This window comes from Ranitomeya variabilis, chromosome 8, assembly GCF_051348905.1.
Source record: "Ranitomeya variabilis isolate aRanVar5 chromosome 8, aRanVar5.hap1, whole genome shotgun sequence".
Taxonomy (NCBI): Eukaryota; Metazoa; Chordata; class Amphibia; order Anura; family Dendrobatidae; genus Ranitomeya; species Ranitomeya variabilis.
The window spans coordinates 157,468,768-157,494,665 of NC_135239.1; the positions used below are offsets into that span (position 1 = coordinate 157,468,768).

Consider the following 25,898-nt stretch of genomic DNA (forward strand, 5'->3'; position numbering starts at 1 on the left):
TGTGGAGCCTTCTGACTGTCCTGGGGTAGATTCTGTGGTGGATAGGTTGCAGCAGATCTGGAATCATGTGGTGGACAACTTAAAGTTGTCACAAGAGAAGGCTCAGCGTTTTGCCAACCGCCGCCGCGGTGTGGGTCCCCGACTTCGTGTTGGGGATTTGGTATGGCTGTCTTCTCGATTTGTTCCTATGAAGGTCTCCTCTCCTAAATTTAAGCCTCGCTTCATCGGTCCTTACAAGATATTGGAAATTCTTAATCCTGTGTCCTTTCGCTTGGATCTTCCGGTGTCGTTTGCCATTCACAACGTGTTCCATAGGTCTTTGTTGCGGCGGTACGTTGTACCTGTGGTTCCTTCTGTTGAGCCTCCTGCTCCGGTGTTGGTTGAGGGCGAGTTGGAGTACGTGGTGGAGAAGATCTTGGATTCTCGTCTCTCCAGGCGGAGGCTTCAGTATCTGGTCAAGTGGAAGGGCTATGGTCAGGAGGATAATTCCTGGGTGGTTGCCTCTGATGTGCATGCGGCCGATTTAGTTCGTGCCTTTCACGCTGCTCATCCTGATCGCCCTGGTGGTCTTGGTGAGGGTTCGGTGACCCCTCCTTAAGGGGGGGGTACTGTTGTGAATTGACCTTTTGGCTCCCTCTTGTGGTCACTAGTGGTATGACTCTGGGATTGTCTTTCTTCAGTTTGGAACTCACCTGGGTCGTTAGTCCAGGGGTGTCGCTATATTAACTTCCTGGATCCTTAGTCCAGTGCCTGGCATCATTGTAATCAGATCCTTCTGTTGCTCCTGTCTGCTGGTCCTGGCTCTTGCAATATTAAGCTAAGTCTTGCTTCTTTGTTTTTTGAGTTATTTGCTTTGCTCCTATTTTTGTCCAGCTTGTACTAAATGTGATTTCTGACCTTGCTGGAAGCTCTAGGGGGCTGGTGTTCTCCCCCCGGCCGTTAGTCGGTTCGGGGGTTCTTGAATATCCAGCGTGGATATTTTAATAGGGTTTTTGCTGACCATATAAGTCATCTTACTATATTCTGCTATTAGCTAGTGGGCCTCTCTTTGCTAAATACCTAGCTCATGCTTATGTTTGTCTTTTCCTCTTACCTCACCGTTATTATTTGTTGGGGGCTTGTATCCAACTTTTGGGGTCTTTTCTCTGGAGGCAAGAAAGGTCTTTCTTTTCCCTTCTAGGGTTAGTTAGTTCTCCGGCTGGCGCGAGACGTCTAGAACCAACGTAGGCACGTTCCCCGGCTGCTTCTATTTGTGGTGCTAGGATTAGATATATGGTCAGCCCAGTTACCACTGCCCTATGAGCTGTTTTTTTTGGTGTTTGCAGACTTGGTATTATTTCCTGAGACCCTCTGCCATTGGGGTCATAACACAGCTGACTGTGAACAACCAACATCTTTTGCAACATTGCGTGATGATTTACCCTCTTTTAAGAGTTTGATAATCCTCTCCTTTGTTTCAATTGACATCTCTTGTGTTGGAGCCATGATTCATGTCAGTCCACTTGGTGCAACAGCTCTCCAAGGTGTGATCACTCCTTTTTAGATGCAGACTAACGAGCAGATCTAATTTGACATAGGTGTTAGTTTTGGTTCTGAAAATTTACAGGGTGATTCCATAATTTTTTCCTCAGAATTGAGGGACTCCATAATTTTTCCCCTATGCTTGGTTAAAAAAAGTAACCATTACTGACTACCACATTTGTTGTTCTTGATTTCTTTTAGTGTTTCTTAAAGCCAGAAAATTGCCATTTGAAATTACTTTAGTTTTGTGCCATGTCTGTGATCTGCTTTTTTTCTACAAAATGAAACAACTGAATGAACATTCTCCAAGGCCGGTGATACCATAATTTTTGCCAGAGGTAGTATAAGAGTAGATCTCTAAAAGAAGTTTGTCACTTAACCAGCTATTTTTGCTCACATCACCTTGAATTTTTTTTAATAAAAATCAAACATAAAGTCTCCAGCCCAAACATTATAGCAGTTTGTCCTCACATAAGAAGTCATCATCATCACTCATCATCAAAAATATAAGAGACTAGATGGAGGCGCGATGCTCTTACATTAGGTGGGCGGTAATATCACGATGGGGGCAGGCTTTGCAGCGTTGAGAATCTCTCTCAACCATGTGCTCACCCACCTATCCACTCTCTCTTTCCCCATGTGTTGACTTCTCCCGTCTGTGCTCTGTTATCAGACCGCCACCATCTTTGTGCAGACACATAGCGGCGATCACATTAAAAACCGCATGCGCTCCTCCTGTACAAAGATGGTGGCGGTAAGTGAATCATTCGGCTGATCCCGGCGGCAGCGCATTTCCGACGGTGTTCCGCACTGGTGGTACCATGCAAAAGGCTGGGTACGGCGTATACAGTGTGTGTGTGGGGGGGGTGCGTTTGGTGTATACAGTGTGTGTGTGGTGCGACGGTGTTCCGCTGGTGGTACCGCGCAAGAGGCTGGTACCACCAGCAATTTCCATATTGAGACACCCATCACTTGGGTGTCCCAATATGGAGGTCGGTGAACTTCCGCCACTTGGAATTCTGGGATCCGGACACATCTGGACGGAACAGGATGTGAAGACATTACAAGGTAAGTATATATTAAGATATATGGCTTTTAGAATGTGGCAACACAAATTTTTTTGGGGGCAGGAGTAATAAAATATAACTAAGCTATATATAGAGAGAGAGAGAGAGAGAGAGAGAGAGAGAGAGAGAGAGAGAGAGAGAGAGAGAGAAAACAAAAAGCAGCACCAAAAGAAAACAAAGGGTGCAAAAAATCCTTCCAGGTATATACCAAACCTCATGCTATTGTCCAGAAAAATGAAGGCAGCACTCCAATAGAAAACATAAAAGTGGTTTATTGGCCCATGTGCGACGTTTGAGTCCAGGATGTGGACCTTTCTCAAGCTATATATATATAGTGCTGTGGTATCACGGTGTAAATGATGACCCAAACTATAACATGAGCATGCAATTTATCCCTCCCAGTAACCTCTTACTCACTTTGGAAGCCGTCTTCTTCACTTTAGGTCATATGCCGAGTGCGCCTCTGAAGTAGGAAAGGTGCAATGTCATGGACGAGAAAAGCCGCGCACGTGATGGAGATATGCAGCGAGCTGGAGATGACGTCGGCTCTTGCAAATCATGTTATCACGCCCCCAGGGGAGTGATATACGGAGAGAGATGACTAGTCTGGGGAAACTTTTATTTTCAGAAAGTTTCAGAGCCTGTGTTCACACAGCTGTGGTATTTTTCTGCAACAGTTTTGCTGGGATTATCTTCAAATTTAGGAACTTCATCTAAAAGTCAGAATAAAGACTGGCTACGACAAGCCCTCGAGGACACCCAGGCCTGCTGATTAAGCCGTATTCACACACCATTCTTTTTAGCAGAATTTCGCACAGCATTTGTAAACCAAAGCCCAGAATTGCTTTGAAACATGAACAGTAGGTTCCACTCTTGAATTTACCATACTATTACTGAGGAAACGCTGATGAAAATCCTCACATGTGGGAGACAGTAACCCTTTGAGGACCAAGGAACCTATTTGTTCCATAATTTTAAACAGAAACCAAATTTGATTGAATAAACTTAAGGTCCAGATTTCTCATTGGTTTACATGGGAATCATACAGTGCTTTATTTCCCCTGCAAAAATATTAACCTCTTACTGACACGCGGTGTACATGTACAGCACAAGCCGAGTGCAGGTGTATGAAGCGGGCTCACGGTTGAGTCTGTCCCATATCGGGCAAATAATGGCTGTGTGCCACAGCCATGATCTGCCTCTAACGGCCGCGGCTGTCAGTCTGTTAGCAGCATTAACAGTGCGCCGAGATGGGGACACATCATTCTATGCTCCCATCAGTACCCCCGTGACACAATCACAGGGTGCCGATGAGTGATATGGATTGAATACCTCCGTGCTTACCATCACAAGGCTCCACTGAAACTCGGCCTGTGGCTAGGTTCTAATGGAGACCATGATTCTTAATATATGCTGCATTATTGTGGTATTGCTGTATATGGCACAAGTTATAGAAAATATGAAAACAAATTAAAAAGTTCAAATCACACCCATTTTCTCTCAATAAAACTAAATATGTTAAAAAAAATAAAAAATACATTTATGTGGTATTTTCACATCCAAAAAAGTCCAACCTACTAAATTATAAAATTTATTTACCCGATTGGTAAACACCGTAAACAGAAAAAAAGCAAAAAAAGCCACAATTGCCTTTTTTTGGTCGCTACAATGCCAAAAAAATGCTTTAAAAAGTTATCAATATGTGATATCTATCCCATAATTGTATAAATAAACACATTGTCTCGTCTCACAAAAAATAAACCGTCACACAGCTTCATCGACCTAAAAATGAAAACGTTACAGGTCTCAGAAAATGACGACATAATCAACTTTTTTTTTTTTTTACAAATTTGATTCTTTTTTCACCACTAAACTAGTGAAAAAAAATGCACAAGTTTGGTATCACTGTAATCATACTGATGAGGAGAATCATATTACAGGGTCATTTTTAACACACAATGTAGGCTGTAAAACAATTCTCCCAAAAATGTTAGCATTGCGGTTTGTTTTTTTTCTTATTAAAATTCTCTCTCTCCCTCCTCCTGTCCTTCCTGTCTGCCTGCCTGTTCCGTCCTGCCGGTACCTAGTCCTGAGCCTGATCCGCCTTGTCCTTACCTGTCCAGTCTGACTGTGATCCTGTACCGAGTCCGTCCACTGTTCCTGCACTTATCCTGCTCATGCCTGATCCAGCATCTGTCTACCAGCCGCTTCCCTCCTGCTATCCAGGTGGTCAGCTGCCTCTGTTCTGGGGTCTGTCCTGGTGTAGCATCTGGCATCCACCTGGGTTCAAGTCTAACCAGACGATCAGGAGCTCTAGTGAAGAACCAGGTGGTCGCTTACTTCTGCGCCTCCAGGCTCTCCCCGTACAGTAGCACAGTGGATTCACAACCATATGCGTAAGGTATCGCTCACCCTTGCGATGTAATCAGACAAATGCAAATCGATTAAAAATTGAATTTCACTCAGTCGAATTGTGACCTATGGGGCAGCAAACATCTTGGTATAAGGGGGTACTATTAGACCAGTTCCAGCATCCCTGCATGAGTCCCTTTCTTCCTTTCAGCAAGGATTCCGGCATGTTCACTTACTCGTCCATGCTTCTGCAGCACCTGTTTCCTCCCAAGACGAGCACACAGCATGCAAGGCTCCCAGGAGTATACTTGGGGTGCGCGCACGCTCCCTGCCTCTTAAAAGGGCAGCACACTCTTCTGAAAATGTCCCCAGCCAATAGCTGGGAGACGCCTGATATTTAAGGCACCCTCCTCTATTGTAAGGTGGCTTAGCAACTTTAGTTATCAGTGTGTATCCTCCTACCTAGTTGTAAGGTCCCTGTACCTGTGCTCCCTGATCCTGTCCGTCCTGTCTGCATTTGATCCTGCCCGTCCTCTTTGCAAGTTGTTCCTGAGTCTAACCTCCTACTACCCAGTCCTGAGCCTGATCCGCCTTGTTCGCACCTATACCACTATCCTCACCTGTCCAGTCTAAACCTGCATAGGTGATCGTGTACCTGAGTCTGTCCTGTATTCCTGTACCTATCCTGCTCGTGCCTGATCCAGAATTTGTCTACCAGCTGCATCTCTCCTGCTATCCAGCACCTGACCAGTCCTGCTTCCCTGCCCCTTTGGGGTCAGCTGCTTTGGCTCCGGGGTCTGTCTGCTTAGTTATGCCCAGCAAGGCTGTACCCGGACTGTGGCACAGTGGTTCAACAACCACCTGCATAACACCATAGCATGGTGATCCTTGATTCAAGTAACATGTCTAGCTTGATTTGTTCCAACATTGATTAGTTTGTTTTTCTTGCCATCCATGGTATTGATAACATCCTTCTCCCATCACCACATTTGAAGGAGTCAATTCTTCTTTTGTCTTGTTTCTTTATTGTCCAGGTTTTGCATCCGTATGTTACTACAGAAAATATCAATCTATGTTCGAGCCATGTCTTCATTGCGAGTGAAATGTTCCTCGATTCGAAGACCTTGTCCAGTGACTTCATTGTTGATTTGCCCATAGCTATTCTTTGCTTGCCTTCCAATGTCGTTGCTGCATCTTGAGTGATCATCTGTATGTCGCCGTCCATCATAAATGTATCCAAATTGTTCTTAGTGGTCATTACCTTTGTTTCCTTTGTGTTAAGTTGCAGTCGCATGTTTCAGTTTGCCATCTTGACACTCCATAATAAGTCTTTCGTTCTATCTACACTCAATATATACTGCTTGAGAAAGCCACCTGATGAAACGTACGTTGGAGTCCCTGGTTACTTGTAATTGGTAATCGAACTTTTCCACATTATTTCATTTTTTCTATGATGTGTGTACATGATCTTTTACACTGCGTGCAGAATTATTAGGCAAGTTGTATTTTAGAGGATTATTTTTATTATTGATCAACAACTCAATCAACCCAAAAGACTCATAAATATCAAAGCTTAATATTTTTGGAAGTTGGAGTGGGTTTTTTTTTAATTTGGCTATCTTAGGAGGATATCTGTTTGTGCAGGTAACTATTACTGTGCAGAATTATTAGGCAACTTAATAAAAACCAAATATAATCCCATCTCACTTGTTTATTTTCACCAGGTAAACCACTATAACTGCACAAAATTTAGAAATAGACATTTCTGACATGCAAAAACAAAACTAAAAAAAATTAGTGACCAATATAGCCGCCTTTCTTTATGATGACACTCGACATCCTTCCATCCATAGATTCTGTCAGTTGCTTGATCTGTTTATGATCAATATTGGGTGCAGCAGCCACCAGAGCCCCCCAGACACTGTTCCGAGAGGTGGACTGTTTTCCCTCTTTGTAGATCTCACATTTTATGAGGGACCACAGGTTCTCTATGGGGTTCAGATCAGGTGAACAAGGGGGCCATGTCATTATTTTTTCTTCTTTGAGACCTTTACTGGCCAGCCACGCTGTGGAGTAGTTGGAGGCATGTGATGGAGCATTGTCCTGCATGAAAATCATGTTTTTCTTGAACGATACCGACTTCTTCCTGTACCACTGCTTGAAGAAGTTGTCTTCCAGAAACTGGCAGTAGGTCTGGGAGTTGAGCTTTACTCCATCCTTAACCCAAAAAGGTCCCACAAGTTCATCTTTGATGATACCAGCACACAGACTTCCCTCTGCTCTTTGCTTTCATATGGTATGCCTTTCAGCTAACCCCCGCTTGCCCTGTGTTATTTATGACATTGTTTACTTAGGCCTGATTGTATGCATCTGGTCCACCCTTAATTCTCTGACCAAGATGAGCAGAGACCACTCCTCTCTGCTCCACACCTGAACGCACTTAGTTTTCCATATATTGCATAGCACAAGTCTGCTAGACTTCAGTCTGCAGTGTGATTTCTAGAAGTGTGTTCTAAAAGTGTGGATTACATTAGAATTAAAACCTGAATTGAGCCTGAAGGGAACTGAAGGTAACTGGCCTGTCACTGCAAACAATGTTTCTGTTTGTTGTCACTTTTACCCCTATAATCTTTCACTTTCTGCAACCTCCCCCAATCCCCACACCAAGAAAGGAACTGTTCATCTCCTCTTCAATCCTCCCCATCCATCTCACCTCCTCCTCAGAACTGTTCCTTAACATACAATCCTCTGTCTCCAAACACAGGCAGCCCCCTCATGCCCTCTCCTGCTCCCACCTGCTAACACTATCCCTGCTCCTTCTCACTGCTGGTGATATCTCTCCAAATCCTGGTCCTCCTCACCACATTCCCACAGTCATTTCTACCTCCCATCCACGCTCCATCACAAACTTCCGTAACCTCTCTAACCTTATACCCATTCGCCCAGCCCCCGCTTCCACAGTCCCACTAACAGGAGCTCTGTGGAACGCTCGCTCTGTCTGTAACAAGCTTTCCTACATCCATGATCTCTTTGTTACTACCAAACTTTCCTTCCTCGCCATCACCGAAACCTGGCTCACACCTTCTGACACAGCCTCTCCTGCTGCACTCTCTTACGATGGCTTCCACCTTTCTCACACACCCCGCCCCAGCAGCAAGCATGGCGGAGGAGTTGGTTTTCTCCTGTCAGATAACTGCTCCTTCACCCCAATCCCACTGCCACCCTCTGTTACCCTCCCTTCCTTTGAGGTGCACTCTGTGCGCATCTACTCCCCCTACAACCTCCAACTGGCTGTCATTTACCGCCCCCCAGGGCCAGCCACCATCTTCTTTGACCACTTCACCACCTGGCTACTTCATTTCCTTTCTGCAGACATCCCCACTATCATCATGGGCGATTTTAACATCTCCATTGACACTTCCCTCTCAGCTGCCACTAAACTTCTATCTCTCTCTTCCTCCTTCGGCCTCACTCAATGGTCTTCTGCAGCCACTCACAAAGATGGTCACACACTGGACCTAATCTTCACCCGCCTCTGCTCCCTATCTAACCTCTCTAACTCACCTCTTCCTCTCTCTGACCACAACCTTCTCACATTCTCATCTCTCTCCACTCCATGTCTAGAGTCCCCACCCCACAAACTTTCACACCCTCGCAGAAATCTTAAACATCTTGACCTACATTCATTCTCTGAATCCCTCCTACCTCTCACTGACATAAGTTCCATACACAATGCGGATGACGCTGCCGCTCTATATAACACCACAATAGCTGTAGCTTTGGAATCTGCTGCCCCACTTACACATACCAAAGCTCGCAAAATCAACAGACAGCCCTGGCACACCAGCCTGACCAAGGAACTGAGGCGAGCTTCCAGGGCTGCTGAGCGCAGATGGAAAAGATCCCACTCCAACGACCACTTAATCGCATTCAAACAGTCCCTCACTACTTTCAAGACCGCACTCGCCACAGCTAAACAAACCTACTTCTCATCTCTCATATCCTCCCTGTCTCACAACCCTAAACAGTTATTCAACACCTTCAATTCTCTCCTCCGTCCCCCAGCACCTCCTCTCTCCCCACTTATCTCTGCTGAAGACTTTGCCTCATTCTTCAAGCAGAAGATTGATAACATCAGAGACAGTTTTGGTCAACAAGCCCCAGAGCCCTTCCTCCCAACTTCCCTACCCTCCACCTCCAAAACCAACTACTCCACCATTACAGAAGATCAACTCGCCACTCTACTCTCAAGATCGCATCTCACCACCTGTGCACTTGACCCGCTCCCATCCCACCTCATCCCAAACCTCACCACAATCTTCATCCCAACCCTAACCCATCTCTTCAACCTATCACTAACAACTGGTGTTTTCCCCTCAAGCTTTAAACATGCCTCCATCACACCTATCCTCAAAAAGCCCTCTCTTGACCCATCCTCTGTATCTAGCTATCGCCCTATATCACTTCTCCCCTATGCCTCAAAACTACTGGAACAACACGTCTACCTTGAACTGTCCTCCCATCTCTCTTCTTGCTCCCTCTTTGACCGCTTACAATCTGGCTTCCGGTCACACCATTCCACTGAAACTGCCCTAACTAAGGTCACCAATGACCTCTTAACCGCCAAGAGCAAGCGACACTACTCTGTCCTCCTCCTCCTCGACCTGTCGGCTGCCTTTGACACAGTGGACCATTCCCTATTATTACAGACCCTCTCATCCCTTGGCATCACAGACTTGGCCCTATCCTGGATCTCATCATACCTAACAGACCGGACATTCAGCGTCTCCCACTCACACACCACCTCCTCACCTCGCCCCCTATCTGTCGGAGTCCCACAAGGTTCAGTCCTTGGGCCCCTGCTCTTCTCCATTTACACCTTTGGCCTGGGACAGCTCATAGAATCTCATGGCTTTCAGTATCACCTCTATGCTGATGACACACAGATCTACATCTCTGGACCAGATATCACCTCCCTACTAACCAGAATCCCTCAATGTCTGTCCACTATTTCATCCTTCTTCTCCGCTAGATTTCTGAAACTTAACATGGACAAAACAGAATTCATCATCTTTCCCCCATCTCACGTGACCCCCCCAACGAACCTATCCATTACAGTAAATGGCTGCCCACTCTCCCCAGTCCCACAAGCTCGCTGCCTCGGGGTAATCCTTGACGCTGATCTCTCCTTCAAACCACATATCCAAGCCCTTTCCACTTCCTGCCGACTTCAACTCAAAAATATTGCACGAATCCGTTCATTCCTCAACCAAGAATCTGCAAAAACCCTAGTCCATGCCCTCATCATCTCTCGCCTTGACTACTGCAACCTTCTGCTCTGTGGCCTCCCCTCAAACACTCTCGCACCCCTCCAATCTATTCTAAACTCTGCTGCCCGACTAATCCACCTGTCCCCCCGCTATTCTCCGGCCTCTCCCCTCTGTCAATCCCTTCACTGGCTCCCCATTGCCCAGAGACTCCAGTACAAAACCCTAACCATGACGTACAAAGCCATCCACAACCTGTCTCCTCCTTACATCTGCGACCTCATCTCCCGGTACTTTCCTACACGCAACCTCCGATCCTCACAAGATCTCCTTCTCTACTCCCCTCTTATCTCCTCTTCCCACAATCGCATACAAGATTTCTCTCGCGTATCACCCCTACTCTGGAACCCTCTACCACAACACATCAGACTCTCGCCCACCATCGAAACCTTCAAAAAGAATCTGAAGACCCACCTCTTCCGACAAGCCTACAACCTGCAGTAACCACCGATCGACCAAACCGCTGCATGACCAGCTCTACCCTCACCTACTGTATTCTCACCCATCCCTTGTAGATTGTGAGCCTTCGCGGGCAGGGTCCTCTCTCCTACTGTACCAGTTATGACTTGTATTGTTCAAGATTATTGTACTTGTTATTATGTATACCCCTCCTCACTTGTAAAGCGCCATGGAATAAATGGCGCTATAACAATAAATAATAATAATAATAATAATAATAATAATAATAATACCAGCCCATACCAGTACCCCACCTCTACCTTGCTGGCATCTGAGTCGGAGTGGAGCTCTCTGCCCTTTACTGATCCAGCCTCTGGCCATCCATCTGGCCCATCAAGAGTCACTCTCATTTCATCAGTCCATAAAACCTTTGAAAAATCAGTCTTAAAGGGAACCTATCACCCCGTTTTTTAAAAATTAGATAAAAATAGTGTGAAATAGGGGCAGAGCTGGGCTTTACATTACTGCCTTTTCGGTGCCTTTACACCCCCGTTAGGCTGCCGAAATACCTTTGTGAAGTGGCCGTTTTGTCCTGTCACTCAAGTTGGTCAGGTCGGATGGGCGTGGTCACAGCGCCGTTTTTCCCCCAGATCAGGCTCATCATTACGTTGGTGGCGTAGTGGTGTGCGCATGTCCAAGGTCCCGAATCCTGCACAGGGGTGTGAAAATAGCAGCGATATCCGTTATTCCATTGGTGGTCTGTGGGCGCGGCCATCTTGCTTTGGCCGCGCGTGCGCAGAAGCGGCGCTCTGCTGGCCGCGGCTTCAGGAAAATGGCCGCGGGCATCCGCGCGTGCGCAGATGGCTATCGCGGCGGCCATTTTCGTGAAGCAGAGTTCGCATCTCGGCTTCACGAAAATGGCCGCCGCGATAGCCATCTGCGCACGCGCGGATGCCCGCGGCCATTTTCCTGAAGCCGCGGCCAGCAGAGCGCCACTTCTGCGCACGCGCGGCCAAAGCAAGATGGCCGCGCCCACCGACCACCAATGAAATAACGGACATCGCTGCTATTTTCACTCCCCTGTGCAGGATTCGGGACCTTGGACATGCGCACACCACTACGCCACCAACGTAATGATGAGCCTGATCTGGGGGAGAAACAGCGCTGTGACCACGCCCATCCGACCTGACCAACTTGAGTGACAGGACAAAACGGCCACTTCACAAAGGTATTTCGGCAGCCTAACGGGGGTGTAAAGGCACCGAAAAGGCAGTAATGTAAAGCCCAGCTCTGCCCCTATTTCACACTATTTTTATCTAATCTTTAAAAAACGGGGTGATAGGTTCCCTTTAAGATATTTCTTGGCCCAGTCTTGATGTTTTATCTTATGTTTCTTGTTCAAAGGTGGTCGTTTTTCAGCCTTCCTTACCTTGGCCATGTCCCTGAGTATCGCACACCTTGTGCTTTTTGTTACTGCAGTAACGTTGCAGCTCTGAAATATAGCAAAACTGGTGGCAAATGGCATCTTGGCAGCTTCACGCTTGATTTTTCTCAATTCTTGGGCAGTTATTTTGTGCCTTTTTTTGCTCAACACGCTTCTTGCGACCCTGTTGGCTATTTGCCATGAATCGCTTGATTGTTCGGTGATCACGCTTCAAAAGTTTGGCAATTTCAAGACTGCTGCATCCCTCTGCAAGACATCTCACAATTTTGGACTTTTCAGAGCAAATCAAATCTTTCTTCTAACCCATTTTGCCAAAGGAAAGAAAGTTGCCTAATACTTAAGTACACCTTATATAGGGTTTTGATGTCATTAGACAACACCCCTCCTCATTACAGAGATGCACATCACCTGATTTACTTAATTGGTAGTTGGCTCTCAAGCCTGAACAGCTTGGAGTAGGACAACATGTATAAAAAGTATATATATAAAACAAACATCAGTTATAAATAAATCTAAAAAACATATTATTGGCGACTCTAGTAGCAATATTGAAACCCGGGAGAACTAAGAATCCAAAATAGGCCAAAGGTAAATAATCAAATGTAATTTTATTAGGACCATGAAGTAGTCGATAAAAAGCAAAGTGAGTGATCCATGGATACAAACAGTGATCCAGAATCAGGGACTAGTGGTAACTAGGACATTACTTGACATGCCAAAAGCGAACACACATTACCAAATATGCAGTCAATATGTCGCCAATCAGTGAGGCTGTATTAGGTAAGATTAAAGTTAGTTACCCATGAGTGTAACAGTGTACCCCTGGGGTAGCTGACCGGGATCTGGACGGGACCTGTTACACTCATGGGTAACTAACTTTAATCCCATCTTTACATGACATATTGGATTTGTACGGACATGCGGCGATATTAGTGGCAGCAACTGTGCAACTTATTAATTAAATCGCCACTTACCTAATACAGCCTCACTGATTGGCGACATATTGACTGCATATTTGGTAATGTGCGTTCGCTTTTGGCATGTCAAGTAATGTCCTAGTTATCACTAGTCCCTGATTCCGGATCACTGTTTGTATCCATGGATCACTCACTTTGTTTTTTATCGACTACTTCATGGTAACTTTGTATTCTTGTAATGTCCTAATAAAATTACATTTGATTATTTACCTTTGGCCTATTTTGGATTCTTAGTTCTCCCGGGTTTCAATGTATAAAAAGTATCATGTGATCCAAAAGACAACTTGCCTAATAATTCTGCACGCAGTGTATATTTGCATCCACTGGGAATGACTATGTAAATATGGTTTTATGGACTTTATTACTATTTCTTTTCTGGCCACATGGCTATATTGTGGAAGTTTAATGCTATCTATTGGTTATACCTACACTCTACAGTATTTGTTTTCCTGTGATTTCCCTTTATAGTACTTTTTCATCCCCTCATGTTCTTTTCATTGTTTTTTTTACATTATATGTATTTTATTCTTCTTTATCTAATAAAGCTATGTATTTTTTTCTGAATATTATTGTGTCTATTCATCTTCTTTGAGTAGGAATGATGTTAAAAGGGAACCTGTCACCCCCAAAATCGATGGTGAGGTAAGCTCACCGTCATCAGGGGCTTATCTACAGCATTCTGTAATGCTGTAGATAAGTCGCCGATGTTACCTGAAAGAGGAGAAAAAGACATTAGATTATACTCACCCAGGGGCGTCTCAGGTCCGGTCCAGGGCCTCCCATCTTCATTCCATGACGTCCTCTTCTGGTCTTCACGCCGCGGCTCCGGCGCAGGCGTACTTTGTCTGCCCTGTTGAGGGCAGAGCAAAGTACTGCAGTGCGCAGGCGCCGGAAAGGTCAGAGAGGCCCAGCGCCTGCGCACTGCAGTACTTCACTCTGCCCTCAACGTAGCAGACAAAGTACGCCTGTTCCGGAGCCGCGGCGTGAAGACCAGAAGAGGACGTCATGGAATGAAGATAGGAGGCGCCGGAGCGGACCTGAGACACCCATCAGACCGGACCGCAGCGGGACCGCCCCTGGGTGAGTATAATCTAACCTCTTTTTCTCCTCTTTCAGGTAACATCGGGGGCTTAGCTACAGCATTGCAGAATGCATTACAGAATGCTGTAAATAAGCCCCTGATGACGGTGAGCTTACCTCACCATCGATTTTGGGGGTGACAGGTTCCCTTTAACAGTGCATATTCATATAACTAAAGTGCATTGGTTAGTGATTTGTTTCACTTTGTTCTTGCTTATGTAGTAAAAATAGTTGCATAAAACATTCCACAATACAAATTAATTGTTATCTTTAATGTACTTGTCAGCCTTCCTTGTTGGCTGTGTGGAATCAGTAAGCCAAAAGATGGCACATCTGGACCAGCACTTAAACAATTTTAGCACTGATGATCTGGTAAGGTTAAGTATGTTCTCCTTTATTCTTTTATAACAATTTTGTGTGCCCCACAGTGAAGAGAATCTGAAAGTATGCTGAGTTTGAAAAAAAAAAAAAACTTTACAGGTAAAATAAACTTGCTAAAAACAACAAAATCAGCCATACCTGTGACTGTCACCCCAATATATCAAGCGCTGGTGGCTGCAATGGTCTGTGTCAGCACTGGATCTTTTGGTCACTTTGAGACCTGTGATTGGCTACAGCAGTCAGGTTACTGCCACGGCACATCCTGAGAGGTGTCTTCAGATTATGCGCCATTCCAGTAGCCTGACTGCTGCATGAACCGTGCTGTATCGACAGAAATAATTTTTTTTTAGTCTAACCACCTTTGCTAATTGTAACTAATTTTGCCTTACTAGGTGGAAAAATATTAATTTTTAATTCCCCAATAGCAGTCCGATAAACAGGTTCAAACTGTTTTTTTTTTTGTTTGTTTTTTTAAGTTTAAAGGGAACCTGACAGCAGACACATGCTGCCCAATCCACAGGTAGTATGTATCAGACAATGATTGAATGATCTCAGCATTTCAGAGAAAAACATACTCTAACAAGGTGTCGGGGACTGAATCGTTCAGGTGACGAGTCGGTTCCCGGCATCTTCCTGCTTACTGCTCTGGAGTGACAGGTCTCTCCCTATATGTGCACTCAGGCAGTGACAAGTCACTCCCGAGAAGAAGCTACCAGGGTAATATACAGCTCTGGCAAAAATTAAGAGACCACCACATCAAAACCCTGTCATGGGCAGCCCGATCTCCAGACCTGAACCCCATTGAAAACCTCTGGAATGTAATCAAGAGAAAGATGCATAGTCACAAGCCATCAAACAAAGAAGAATTACTTATTTTTTTGTGACAGAAGCAGTGTGAAAGACTGGTGGAAAGCATGCCAAGATGCATGAAAGCTGTGATTAAAAATCATGGTTATTCCACAAAATATTGATTTCTGAACTCTTCGTGAGTTAAAACATTAGTATTGTTGTTTCTAAATGATTATGAAATTGTTTTCTTTGCATTATATGAGGTCAGAAAGCACTGTTTTTTTTTTAATTTTCACCATTTTTCTTTGTCACAAAAAAAATTCAAAATTTATTGCCTAGAAATTTGGAGACATGTTGTCAGAAGTTTATAGACTAAAATAACAATTTACATTTTACTTAAAGGGAACCTGTCACCCCCAAAATTGAAGGTGAGCTAAGCCCGCCAGCATCAGGGGCTTATCTACAGCATTCTGTAATGCTGTAGGTAAGCCCCGAAATATCTTAAAAGATAAGAAAAACAGGTTAGATTATACTCACCCAGGGGTGGTCCCGCTGCGGTCTGGTCCGATTGGCATTGCGGTCTGGGGCCTCCCATCTTTATATGATGACGTCCTCTTCTTGTCTTCACGCTGCGGCTCCGGCGCAGGCGTACTTTGTCTGCCCTGTTGAGGGCAGAGTAAAGTACTGCAGTGCGCAGGCGCCGGGCCTCTCTGAGCTTTCCCAGCGCCTGGTCACTGCAGTACTTTGCTCTCCCCTCAACAGGGCAGTCAAAGTAAGCCTGCGCCGGAGCCGCAGCGTGAAGACAAGAAGAGGACGTCATCGTAAGAAGATGGGAGGCCCCGGACCGGACCGCGACGCCCATCGTACCGGGACCGCCCCTGGGTAAGTATAATCTAACCTCTTTTTCTCATCTTTTAGGTTACATCGGGGGCTTATCTATAGTATTACAGAATGCGGTAGATGAGCCCCTGATGCTGGTGGGCTTAGCTCACCTTCGATTTTGAGGGTGACAGGTTCCCTTTAAAAATATATAGAACAAACAACCGGAGTATAAGAATACCAAAACACATGTTCATAAAGCATATAAATCTCTTTATTTTTAACAATGAATAACAAAAAATCCTAGACATAAAAATGCTACAATAGCATATGTAAATCAGGAGAATACAAATAAGAACCCATAGGTATGTCAATGGCACAGAGGGGGTCCAAAACGTCCAAGGGAATGTGCATCAGTATAACAAATTTTAACCCAGGAGCACAAAGGAGAAAGCCTAACCAGGCTGTAAAGTGTAGAATTATATCAATAATGCATCTCCATAATATGCTCTGCTAGGATAGTACAAAGTGTCATAACTCACCCATTTAGGAGGTATAAAGGACTCCCCCCGTGTCACCGACAGGCCCTCTGACGCGCGTTTCGCGTTCAGCTTTCTCAAAGAGGGTTAACAATTGACTGCTCGCTGTAGCTTAAATATAGAGCACACCGGAAATGCAAGCGGCGTATCGGCGCACGCGCACTGGGGACCAGGCATCAGCCCCTTCTTTGGCCGTCACAAATGCGCCTGTGTAAGGCGGAATCCCGCCATGTGACGTCAGGTTTTTACACAGGCGCAGCTGTTAAAGATAGCCGTCGGGAGGTATTTAGCCACCAGCGCGCGTGCGCACAGCCGCAGTACATACTGCCGGAGACTTCACAGGCCGCCATATTATCGGGGATAACCCGATCACATATAAAGTGCATATAGTGCAATAAGGTGCGGCTTAAAAAACCGCGTATATAATAATGAACAAAAGGCGTACATATTAATTAAGACATAAATATAAGAAAAATAATAAGTGTATACAAAAGTGCAAAAGTGCAACATAAATATATGAATAATATAGCAACACTGAAAAATATATAGTAAATAATATAATATAAAAATTCAGTGCTGATATTGAAAGGGATTCATTTTGACCCTCTACGTGCACCAAGTGAGTGTGAGAGTCCAGGCGGCCAGAAGATGCGGTCTCAAAACCAGACAGACTGCGGCGTTAGGATTAATATTACCAAACTGTAAAAGAAAAAAGGAAAGAACAGACAAAAATTAAAAACAAAATAAAATCAGAGTAGGAGGCTGACTCAATGTAGGGAAGAGAGCTGGAAGACCAATATTGGAGCTAAATCATATCACCCATGGTGTTATAAAACACCCATAAATAAGCTGTACTCAGAAAGGACGAAGGAGTGGCGGAAGTAGAAAACCTAATATCTAAAGGAACGGGGAGAAACTTAATTTTTCGTTTAGTCCCTTAGGGGCCATGGTATCAAGGGTGACAATCCACCTACACTCACATTGTGCTAAAAGTTTGTTTAGATTGCCACCCCTGATGCCCCCATGGACTCTGTCTATCCCCCTCACCTTTAGGCCACTGGGATCTGATCCATGGCATGCCCGAAAATGACGTGGTATGGTCTTTAATGTAGAAACGTCTATAATTTCCTTTGCGGCAATAATATCGCGGACATGTTCTCGTGTTCGCACCTTCAGCTCTCTAGATGTCAATCCAATATACACGAGAGAGCAAGGACAGGTCACATAGTATACCACATGTGTGGTGCTACATGAGATATATTCTCGAATTTTGTATTCTCTGTTACCATCAGATGATTTAAAACTCTTGCTCCTCAGTATGTTGGGACATGCAACACATGAGCCGCAAGGGAAACAGCCAACCCTGGGAGTAGATCCCGTAAGAAAGTGCAGTCAAAACAAAGAAACTGCAAAGGGATAGTTCTGATTACCAAGAAAATAAGGTATACCGGTGGAGGAATAATAATTTCAAAAAAATACGCTCCGCACCCCAATCGAGGTCTGGCTCCATGTCATCATTAACTTCGGCAGATGAATCAAGTGTTACATCTGATCAATCAAGATCTACTAATAAAGGTGCAGTCAGAAAAATCCAGCCAGATAGGGCCGCCAAAGGGTATCAGACGAAAAAACAAAAATTTACACCTCCCACGATATATGACCAAAAGGCTAAAAAATCCAGCCTAGAGGTAATTAACTTGTCATCTCATTCTCTTTCCGAAACACAATTGGAAGTTTTGAGGTTGGGCTTAAATTTTGTACCATGCAATAACTTTAATTTCTTCACAGCATTGAAGGATACACACCTTTTTTGTCGAAAATTGATATTGAAGAAATTGCATGGCCAAAAGGATACGAAACAAAGTCCATCCATTGATATGGAACAGGAAGCCCTGGAAGCATTAGAGGATCTACTGAGGGAACAGGAACCCGAACCTTTAGGTAATTTTCCTTTGTCGGTTGTGTCTAGATCTCAAACATTCCCTCCCTTGTCTCTTTGTCCTCAAGTTGAGATTTTTTGTAGATTAGTGACTGAGGACCTAAAGAAAATACCAAAATATTCATGTAATGATAATCTTACACCTCTGCAGAGAAAAGCGATAAGAGAACTCCAATTATTGGATGCAGTAGTAATTAAACCATCGGACAAGGGAGGGAATGTGGTTATCTGGCCGGCTGACAAATATGAGAAAGAGGCGTTTCGCCAGTTAAAAAATAAATCCACCTATCAGATCCTCTCGGAAAATCCCATGCATACATTCTCAAGGGAATTGGAACTAATATTGTCTAACGCAGATGAATCTGGTATTGTCCCAAGGAAGGTCCTTGATGGTCTTTTACCAAAATTCCCCAAGGTTGCCACTTTTTACCTCTTGCCCAAAGTGCACAAGGATGCTACTAACCCTCCTGGCCGTCCAATTGTCTCTGGCATGGGAGGGTTGTGTGAAAATGTGTGCAAATTTATTGATTACTATCTCAAACCACTCGTTGAAACGCTGCCCTCCTATGTCAGAGACACTACTGATGTACTCACTAGGATCAACGGCCTGTTCCTTGAGACGGGCATGCTACTAGTGACCATAGATATAGAATCACTATATACTTCAATTAAACATAGTGATGGTCTGAGAGCGGCACGCTTCTTTCTCGAGACAGCCAACTGGGATGGACACTTTTCAGATTTTATTTTGGATTTGTTAGAGTTTATTTTAACACATAATTTTTTTGTTTTTAAAGACAAATTCTTTCTACAACTACAGGGGACTGCCATGGGCGCGGCGTGTGCCCCGTCTTACGCAAACCTATTTTTGGGGTTCTGGGAAAGGACCATTTTCCAGGGAGACGGGGCACATGCCGTGGACCAAGTGGTAGGCTGGTTTCGTTACATTGATGATGTTCTTATGATTTGGAACGGTGACGAGACCAACCTATCCAAATTCATGCAGTCCCTCAACAAAAATTCTTTTAATTTGAAATTCACGTACACCTGGGATAAGTCTAGTATTAATTTTCTGGATATTAACTTATGTGTTGCCGAGGATGGATCTATTGAGACGGATCTTTACCGCAAAGAAACATCAGTTAATTCTTTACTACATGCTTCCTCGGCACATAGTTATTCTACCATTAAAGCCATCCCAGTTGGCCAGTTCTTGAGAAACAGGCGTGTCTGCTCTACAGAGGCCCGTTTTGAGGGGCAGTCCGTGATCCTTGCTGAAAGATTTAAGGCCAGGGGGTATAGTCGCCGGTGCATTAGGGCAGGTTATGGCAGGGCTAAGGGTACTAAGAGAGAGGACCTTCTGGTCCAACCCGCCAAAAATACCCGGGCGGGTGGATCAGAGATTAGGTTCATTTCCACATCCAACTGCCGCTGGGATCGGATCCGCGGCATCCTCAATAAACATTGGCCAATCCTGAGGACGGACGATACTTTAGCAGCCCATTTACCTTCGTTTCCACGCATGGTGCAACGTAGAGGCAAAAATTTGAAGGATAGTCTGGTTGCTAGCCACTACGTGGCAAAACAAAAACCTTCCTTTCTTACGGGATCTACTCCCAGGGTTGGCTGTTTCCCTTGCGGCTCATGTGTTGCATGTCCCAACATACTGAGGAGCAAGAGTTTTAAATCATCTGATGGTAACAGAGAATACAAAATTCGAGAATATATCTCATGTAGCACCACACATGTGGTATACTATGCGACCTGTCCTTGCTCTCTCGTGTATATTGGATTGACATCTAGAGAGCTGAAGGTGCGAACACGAGAACATGTCCGCGATATTATTGCCGCAAAGGAAATTATAGACGTTTCTACATTAAAGACCATACCACGTCATTTTCGGGCATGCCACGGATCAGATCCCAGTGGCCTAAAGGTGAGGGGGATAGACAGAGTCCATGGGGGCATCAGGGGTGGCAATCTAAACAAACTTTTAGCACAATGTGAGTGTAGGTGGATTGTCACCCTTGATACCATGGCCCCTAAGGGACTAAACGAAAAATTAAGTTTCTCCCCGTTCCTTTAGATATTAGGTTTTCTACTTCCGCCACTCCTTCGTCCTTTCTGAGTACAGCTTATTTATGGGTGTTTTATAACACCATGGGTGATATGATTTAGCTCCAATATTGGTCTTCCAGCTCTCTTCCCTACATTGAGTCAGCCTCCTACTCTGATTTTATTTTGTTTTTAATTTTTGTCTGTTCTTTCCTTTTTTCTTTTACAGTTTGGTAATATTAATCCTAACGCCGCAGTCTGTCTGGTTTTGAGACCGCATCTTCTGGCCGCCTGGACTCTCACACTCACTTGGTGCACGTAGAGGGTCAAAATGAATCCCTTTCAATATCAGCACTGAATTTTTATATTATATTATTTACTATATATTTTTCAGTGTTGCTATATTATTCATATATTTATGTTGCACTTTTGTATACACTTATTATTTTTCTTATATTTATGTCTTAATTAATATGTACGCCTTTTGTTCATTATTATATACGCGGTTTTTTAAGCCGCACCTTATTGCACTATATGCACTTTATATGTGATCGGGTTATCCCCGATAATATGGCGGCCTGTGAAGTCTCCGGCAGTATGTACTGCGGCTGTGCGCACGCGCGCTGGTGGCTAAATACCTCCCGACGGCTATCTTTAACAGCTGCGCCTGTTAAAGATAGCATTTGTGACGGCCAAAGAAGGGGCTGATGCCTGGTCCCCAGTGCGCGTGCGCCGATACGCCGCTTGCATTTCCGGTGTGCTCTATATTTAAGCTACAGCGAGCAGTCAATTGTTAACCCTCTTTGAGAAAGCTGAACGCGAAACGCGCGTCAGAGGGCCTGTCGGTGACACGGGGGGAGTCCTTTATACCTCCTAAATGGGTGAGTTATGACACTTTGTACTATCCTAGCAGAGCATATTATGGAGATGCATTATTGATATAATTCTACACTTTACAGCCTGGTTAGGCTTTCTCCTTTGTGCTCCTGGGTTAAAATTTGTTATACTGATGCACATTCCCTTGGACGTTTTGGACCCCCTCTGTGCCATTGACATACCTATGGGTTCTTATTTGTATTCTCCTGATTTACATATGCTATTGTAGCATTTTTATGTCTAGGATTTTTTGTTATTCATTGTTAAAAATAAAGAGATTTATATGCTTTATGAACATGTGTTTTGGGATTCTTATACTCCGGTTGTTTGTTCTATATGCTCTTTGGAGTTTCCCAACCAGCCTTGTAGGTGTGGTTAATATTAGTGGGAGAGCGGTACTGCTGTGCTCTCAGCCACTAACCCATTACAGACTTTGTGGTTTTTGTGCAGATCCCTTTAAAAATATACCTATAAAGAGAAAAATCAGACAAACTGAACATTTTACAGTGGTCTCTTAATTTTTTCCAGAGCTGTATGTATCTTTTCAGGCACTTTAATTGCCTCCAGATCAGTGGCTGCTGGCCACTCCACCAATTGTTCAGAAGACTACTGAGAAGGGGATTGTTCAGGGGGATAGGCGCTCACAGCTCCTGACTGAGTGAGTGTAAGGAGTGTAGTACATAATCCATAGAAGAGACCCAGACACACACTTACTGGTCTGAAAAATTACAAAAATATGTTCAAAGTTTTCTATTCGTCAGCCTGTCAGGGAAGGAGTCCCAATCTCATTGCATGTATCTCATGGCATTTGGCTGTGCAGTATTTCTCTATATGGTTATTTAACTATTTGCTCTTGAAGTGTAGTCTTTCCTGGGATTTAAACTCACAATCTCTAGCACAACTGGCAGAGAGCTAAAGGCCCCATCACACATAGCGAGATCACTAGCGAGATCGCTGAGTCACAAGTTTTGTGACGCAACAGCGACCTCAGTAGCGATCTCGCTATGTGTGACACGTACCAGCGACCCGGCCCCTGCTGCGAGATCGCTGGTCGTGTCGGAATGGCCTGGACCTTTTTTTGGTCGTTGAGGTCCCGCTGACATCGCTGAATCGGTGTGTGTGACACCGATCCAGCGATGTCTTCACTGGTAACCAGGGTAAACATCGGGTTACTAAGCGCAGGGCCGCGCTTAGTAACCCGATGTTTACCCTGGTTACCAGCGTAAAAGTAAAAAAAAAAAAAAAAACAGTACATACTCACCATCTGATGTCCGTCAGGTCCCTTGCCGTCTGCTTCCTGCTCTGACTGAGTGCCGCCGTACAGTGAGAGCACAGCACAGCAGTGACGTCACCGCTGCGCTCTGCTCTCACTGTACGGCGGCACTCAGTCAGAGCAGGAAGCAGACGGCAAGGGACCTGACGGACATCAGATGGTGAGTATGTACTGTTTGTTTTTTTTGGTAACCAGGGTAAACATCGGGTTACTAAGCGCGGCCCTGCACTTAGTAACCCGATGTTTACCCTGGTTACCCGGGTGCTGCAGGGGGACTTCGGCATCGTTGAAGACAGTTTCAACCATGCCGAAGTCGTTCCCCTGATCGTTGGTCGCTGGAGAGAGCTGTCTGTGTGACAGCTCCCCAGCGACCACACAACGACTTACCAACGATCACGGCCAGGTCGTATCGCTGGTCGTGATCGTTGGTAAATCGCTATGTGTGACGGGGCCTTTAGTAGTGAGCCACAGGCTGCTAAGAGGATTTTGTCTGCCAATCTATGTAGTATTTGTCTTTTCTACAATCATATTATACATCTATGTGTTCCAGTACATCTCTGTATTAAATTATAGGTAAAATAAAAAAAAAAATTTTCCCTAGATATTTAAATCATATGTTTTTAATAGTTTTTAAAAACTAAACTTCATAAATCATCAAACAACATGAACATACACTACCGTTCAAAAGTTTAGGGTCACCCATACAATTTTGTGTTTTCCATGAAAACTCATACTTTTATTAATCATACGAGTTGCCAAATGAATTAAAAATCAAGTCCAGACATTAACAAGGTTCGAAAAAAAGATTTTCATTTGAAATAATAATTTTCTCCTTCAAACTTTGCTTTCGTCAAAGAATGCTCCCTTTGCAGCAATTACAGCATTGCAGACCTTTGGCATTCTAGCAGTTAATTTGCTGAGGTAATCTGGAGAAATTTCACCCCATGCTTCCAGAAGCTCCTCCCACAAGTTGGTTTGGCTTGATGGGCACTTTTTGCACCATACGGTCAAGCTGCTCCCATAACAGCTCAATGGGTTTGAGATCTGGTGACTGCGCTGGCCACTCCACTACAGATAGAATACCAGCTGCCTGCTTCTTCCCTAAATAGTTCTTGCATAATTTGGATGTGTGCATTGGGTCATTGTCCTGTTGTGGGATGAAATTGGCTCCAATCAAGCGCTGTCCACAGGGTATGGCATGGCGTTGCAACATGGAGTGATAGCCTTCCTTATTCAAAACCCCTTTTACCTTGTACAAATCTCCCACTTTACCAGCAGCAAAGCAACACCAGACCATCACATTACCTCCACCATGCTTTACAGGTGGTGTTAGGCACTCTTCCAGCATCTTTTTAGTTGTTCGGCGGCTCACAAATGTTCTTCTGTGTGATCCAAACACCTCAAACTTGGATTCGTCTGTCCATAACACTTTTTTCCAATCTTCCTCTTTCCAATGTCTGTGTTCTTTTGCCCATATTAATCTTTTCCTTTTATTAGCCAGTCTCAGATATGGCTTTTTCTTTGCCACTCTGCCCTGAAGGCCAGCATCCCGGAGTCGCCTCTTCACTGTAGACTTTGACACTGGAGTTTTGCGTGTACTATTTAATGAAGCTGCCAGTTGAGGACTTGTGAGGCTTTCTTTTTTTCCCCATCCTCTATTCCCCTGGTGCATTCCTCTGTTATATGTGTGTGAATATTTGTATGCCTGGTGTTTTCAGTTTACCCTTGTTTGTTTAGCCTTGTTTGTCGGGTTGGTGTATTGCGCTGCACAGTAGCGCCCCTCTTCTCTGGGTGTGGGAAGAAAACAGATGGAGGGCTAACTCAGGAGATAAGGCAAGGGTGGCGTCCCCGGCATCTTCACTTTCAGGAGTATCCCGGGGAATAGGGAGAGCTAGGGTGCCCCCTAGTGTTAGGGACAGGGAAGGAGACCCTGGTCCCGGGTCACCCAACAGCTGAGTCATGATACCTAGTAAGTGTAGCTTGAATTTGGAATAAATCACCAACAGTGTTTAGGTTCACCACACATGTAGAAACCATAGAGTAAACTTTTCTGCATTTCACAAAAATATGATGATTGGTATTAAAAATCTCAAATTTAGACTCATCAGACCACATAAAAGATTTTTAATGATCTAGCATCCAGTTATTGTTTTGCTTGGCACTAACAAGTGACTTTTTACTTGCAGTCCTCAGTAATAGATTCTTTGCAGCAATTTGTCCATAATGGTCTGCTTCTGGCAGTCTCCTTTGGACAGGTGATGTAGAGATGTGTCTGCTACTTGTTGTCTGTGCATCATTTATGAAGGAAGTTATCTGAAGTGCCTTCAATTTGTCGTTTCTGGGCTGGGAACTCTGATGAACTTATCCTCTGCAGCAGAGATAATTGTTGGTCTTCCTTTCCTCGGGCGGTCTTCATAAAAGCCAATTTCCAATGAAGAAGCTGTAGGAAAAATCAGCGCAAATAGTGTCTTAACCAATGGACTTTTACAGAATATACACAGATTATATGTGATAATTTCCTGATGAAGTAGTAACTAAATACTTCAAAATGCATAGACTAAACCACCATCCTTCATTTATTACGTCTGGATTGGAATCTTATTCAGCAACGTGGTTAATATCCACAGGATTCCTTTTACTTTTAAAGGCCAATTTTATCATAACAATTAAGTGTTTTCATGACTACACTTTAGTATTGTCACGGTGTGACCCTACCCAACGGGTGGTTGGTCAACGGATGGCACAGCTTACAAACAAAGGAATGGAAAAGGTGAGAGGAAGGCCCTTCCCGTAGGGAATGGGGGATGGTCACCACCTGAGCTCAAACCTGAGCCTGTCCCTGCACTCACTTAACGCCCTATGGGGGATCTTCCCCCTAGGATCCTAGGATACCTCGTCCCTAGTAGTCACCTATTACTGCCCTGGCTAGTGCACTGGCCGGCAAGGAGCACTAGCTCCACCTCTGCAGATAACACAGTGGGAAGTGACAAACATCAAAGGGACAAGGTAAAAAAAAACACCACACTTAGCTTATGAACACCCGCTGCTAACCTCCACACT

The 25,898-nt window shown here is 44.5% G+C and overlaps 1 protein-coding gene across 2 annotated transcripts in view; it reads left to right on the forward strand.

Moving 5' to 3' along the window:
• FAM227A (family with sequence similarity 227 member A) overlaps positions 1–25,898 on the forward strand; it is a 166,852-nt gene that overhangs the window by 46,928 nt on the left and 94,026 nt on the right. For both annotated transcript variants that reach the window (XM_077278628.1, XM_077278627.1), the window contains exon 3: positions 14,454–14,539. In XM_077278628.1, coding sequence (XP_077134743.1) covers positions 14,454–14,539 — 86 coding nt within the window. The remainder of the gene's footprint in view (positions 1–14,453; positions 14,540–25,898) is intronic.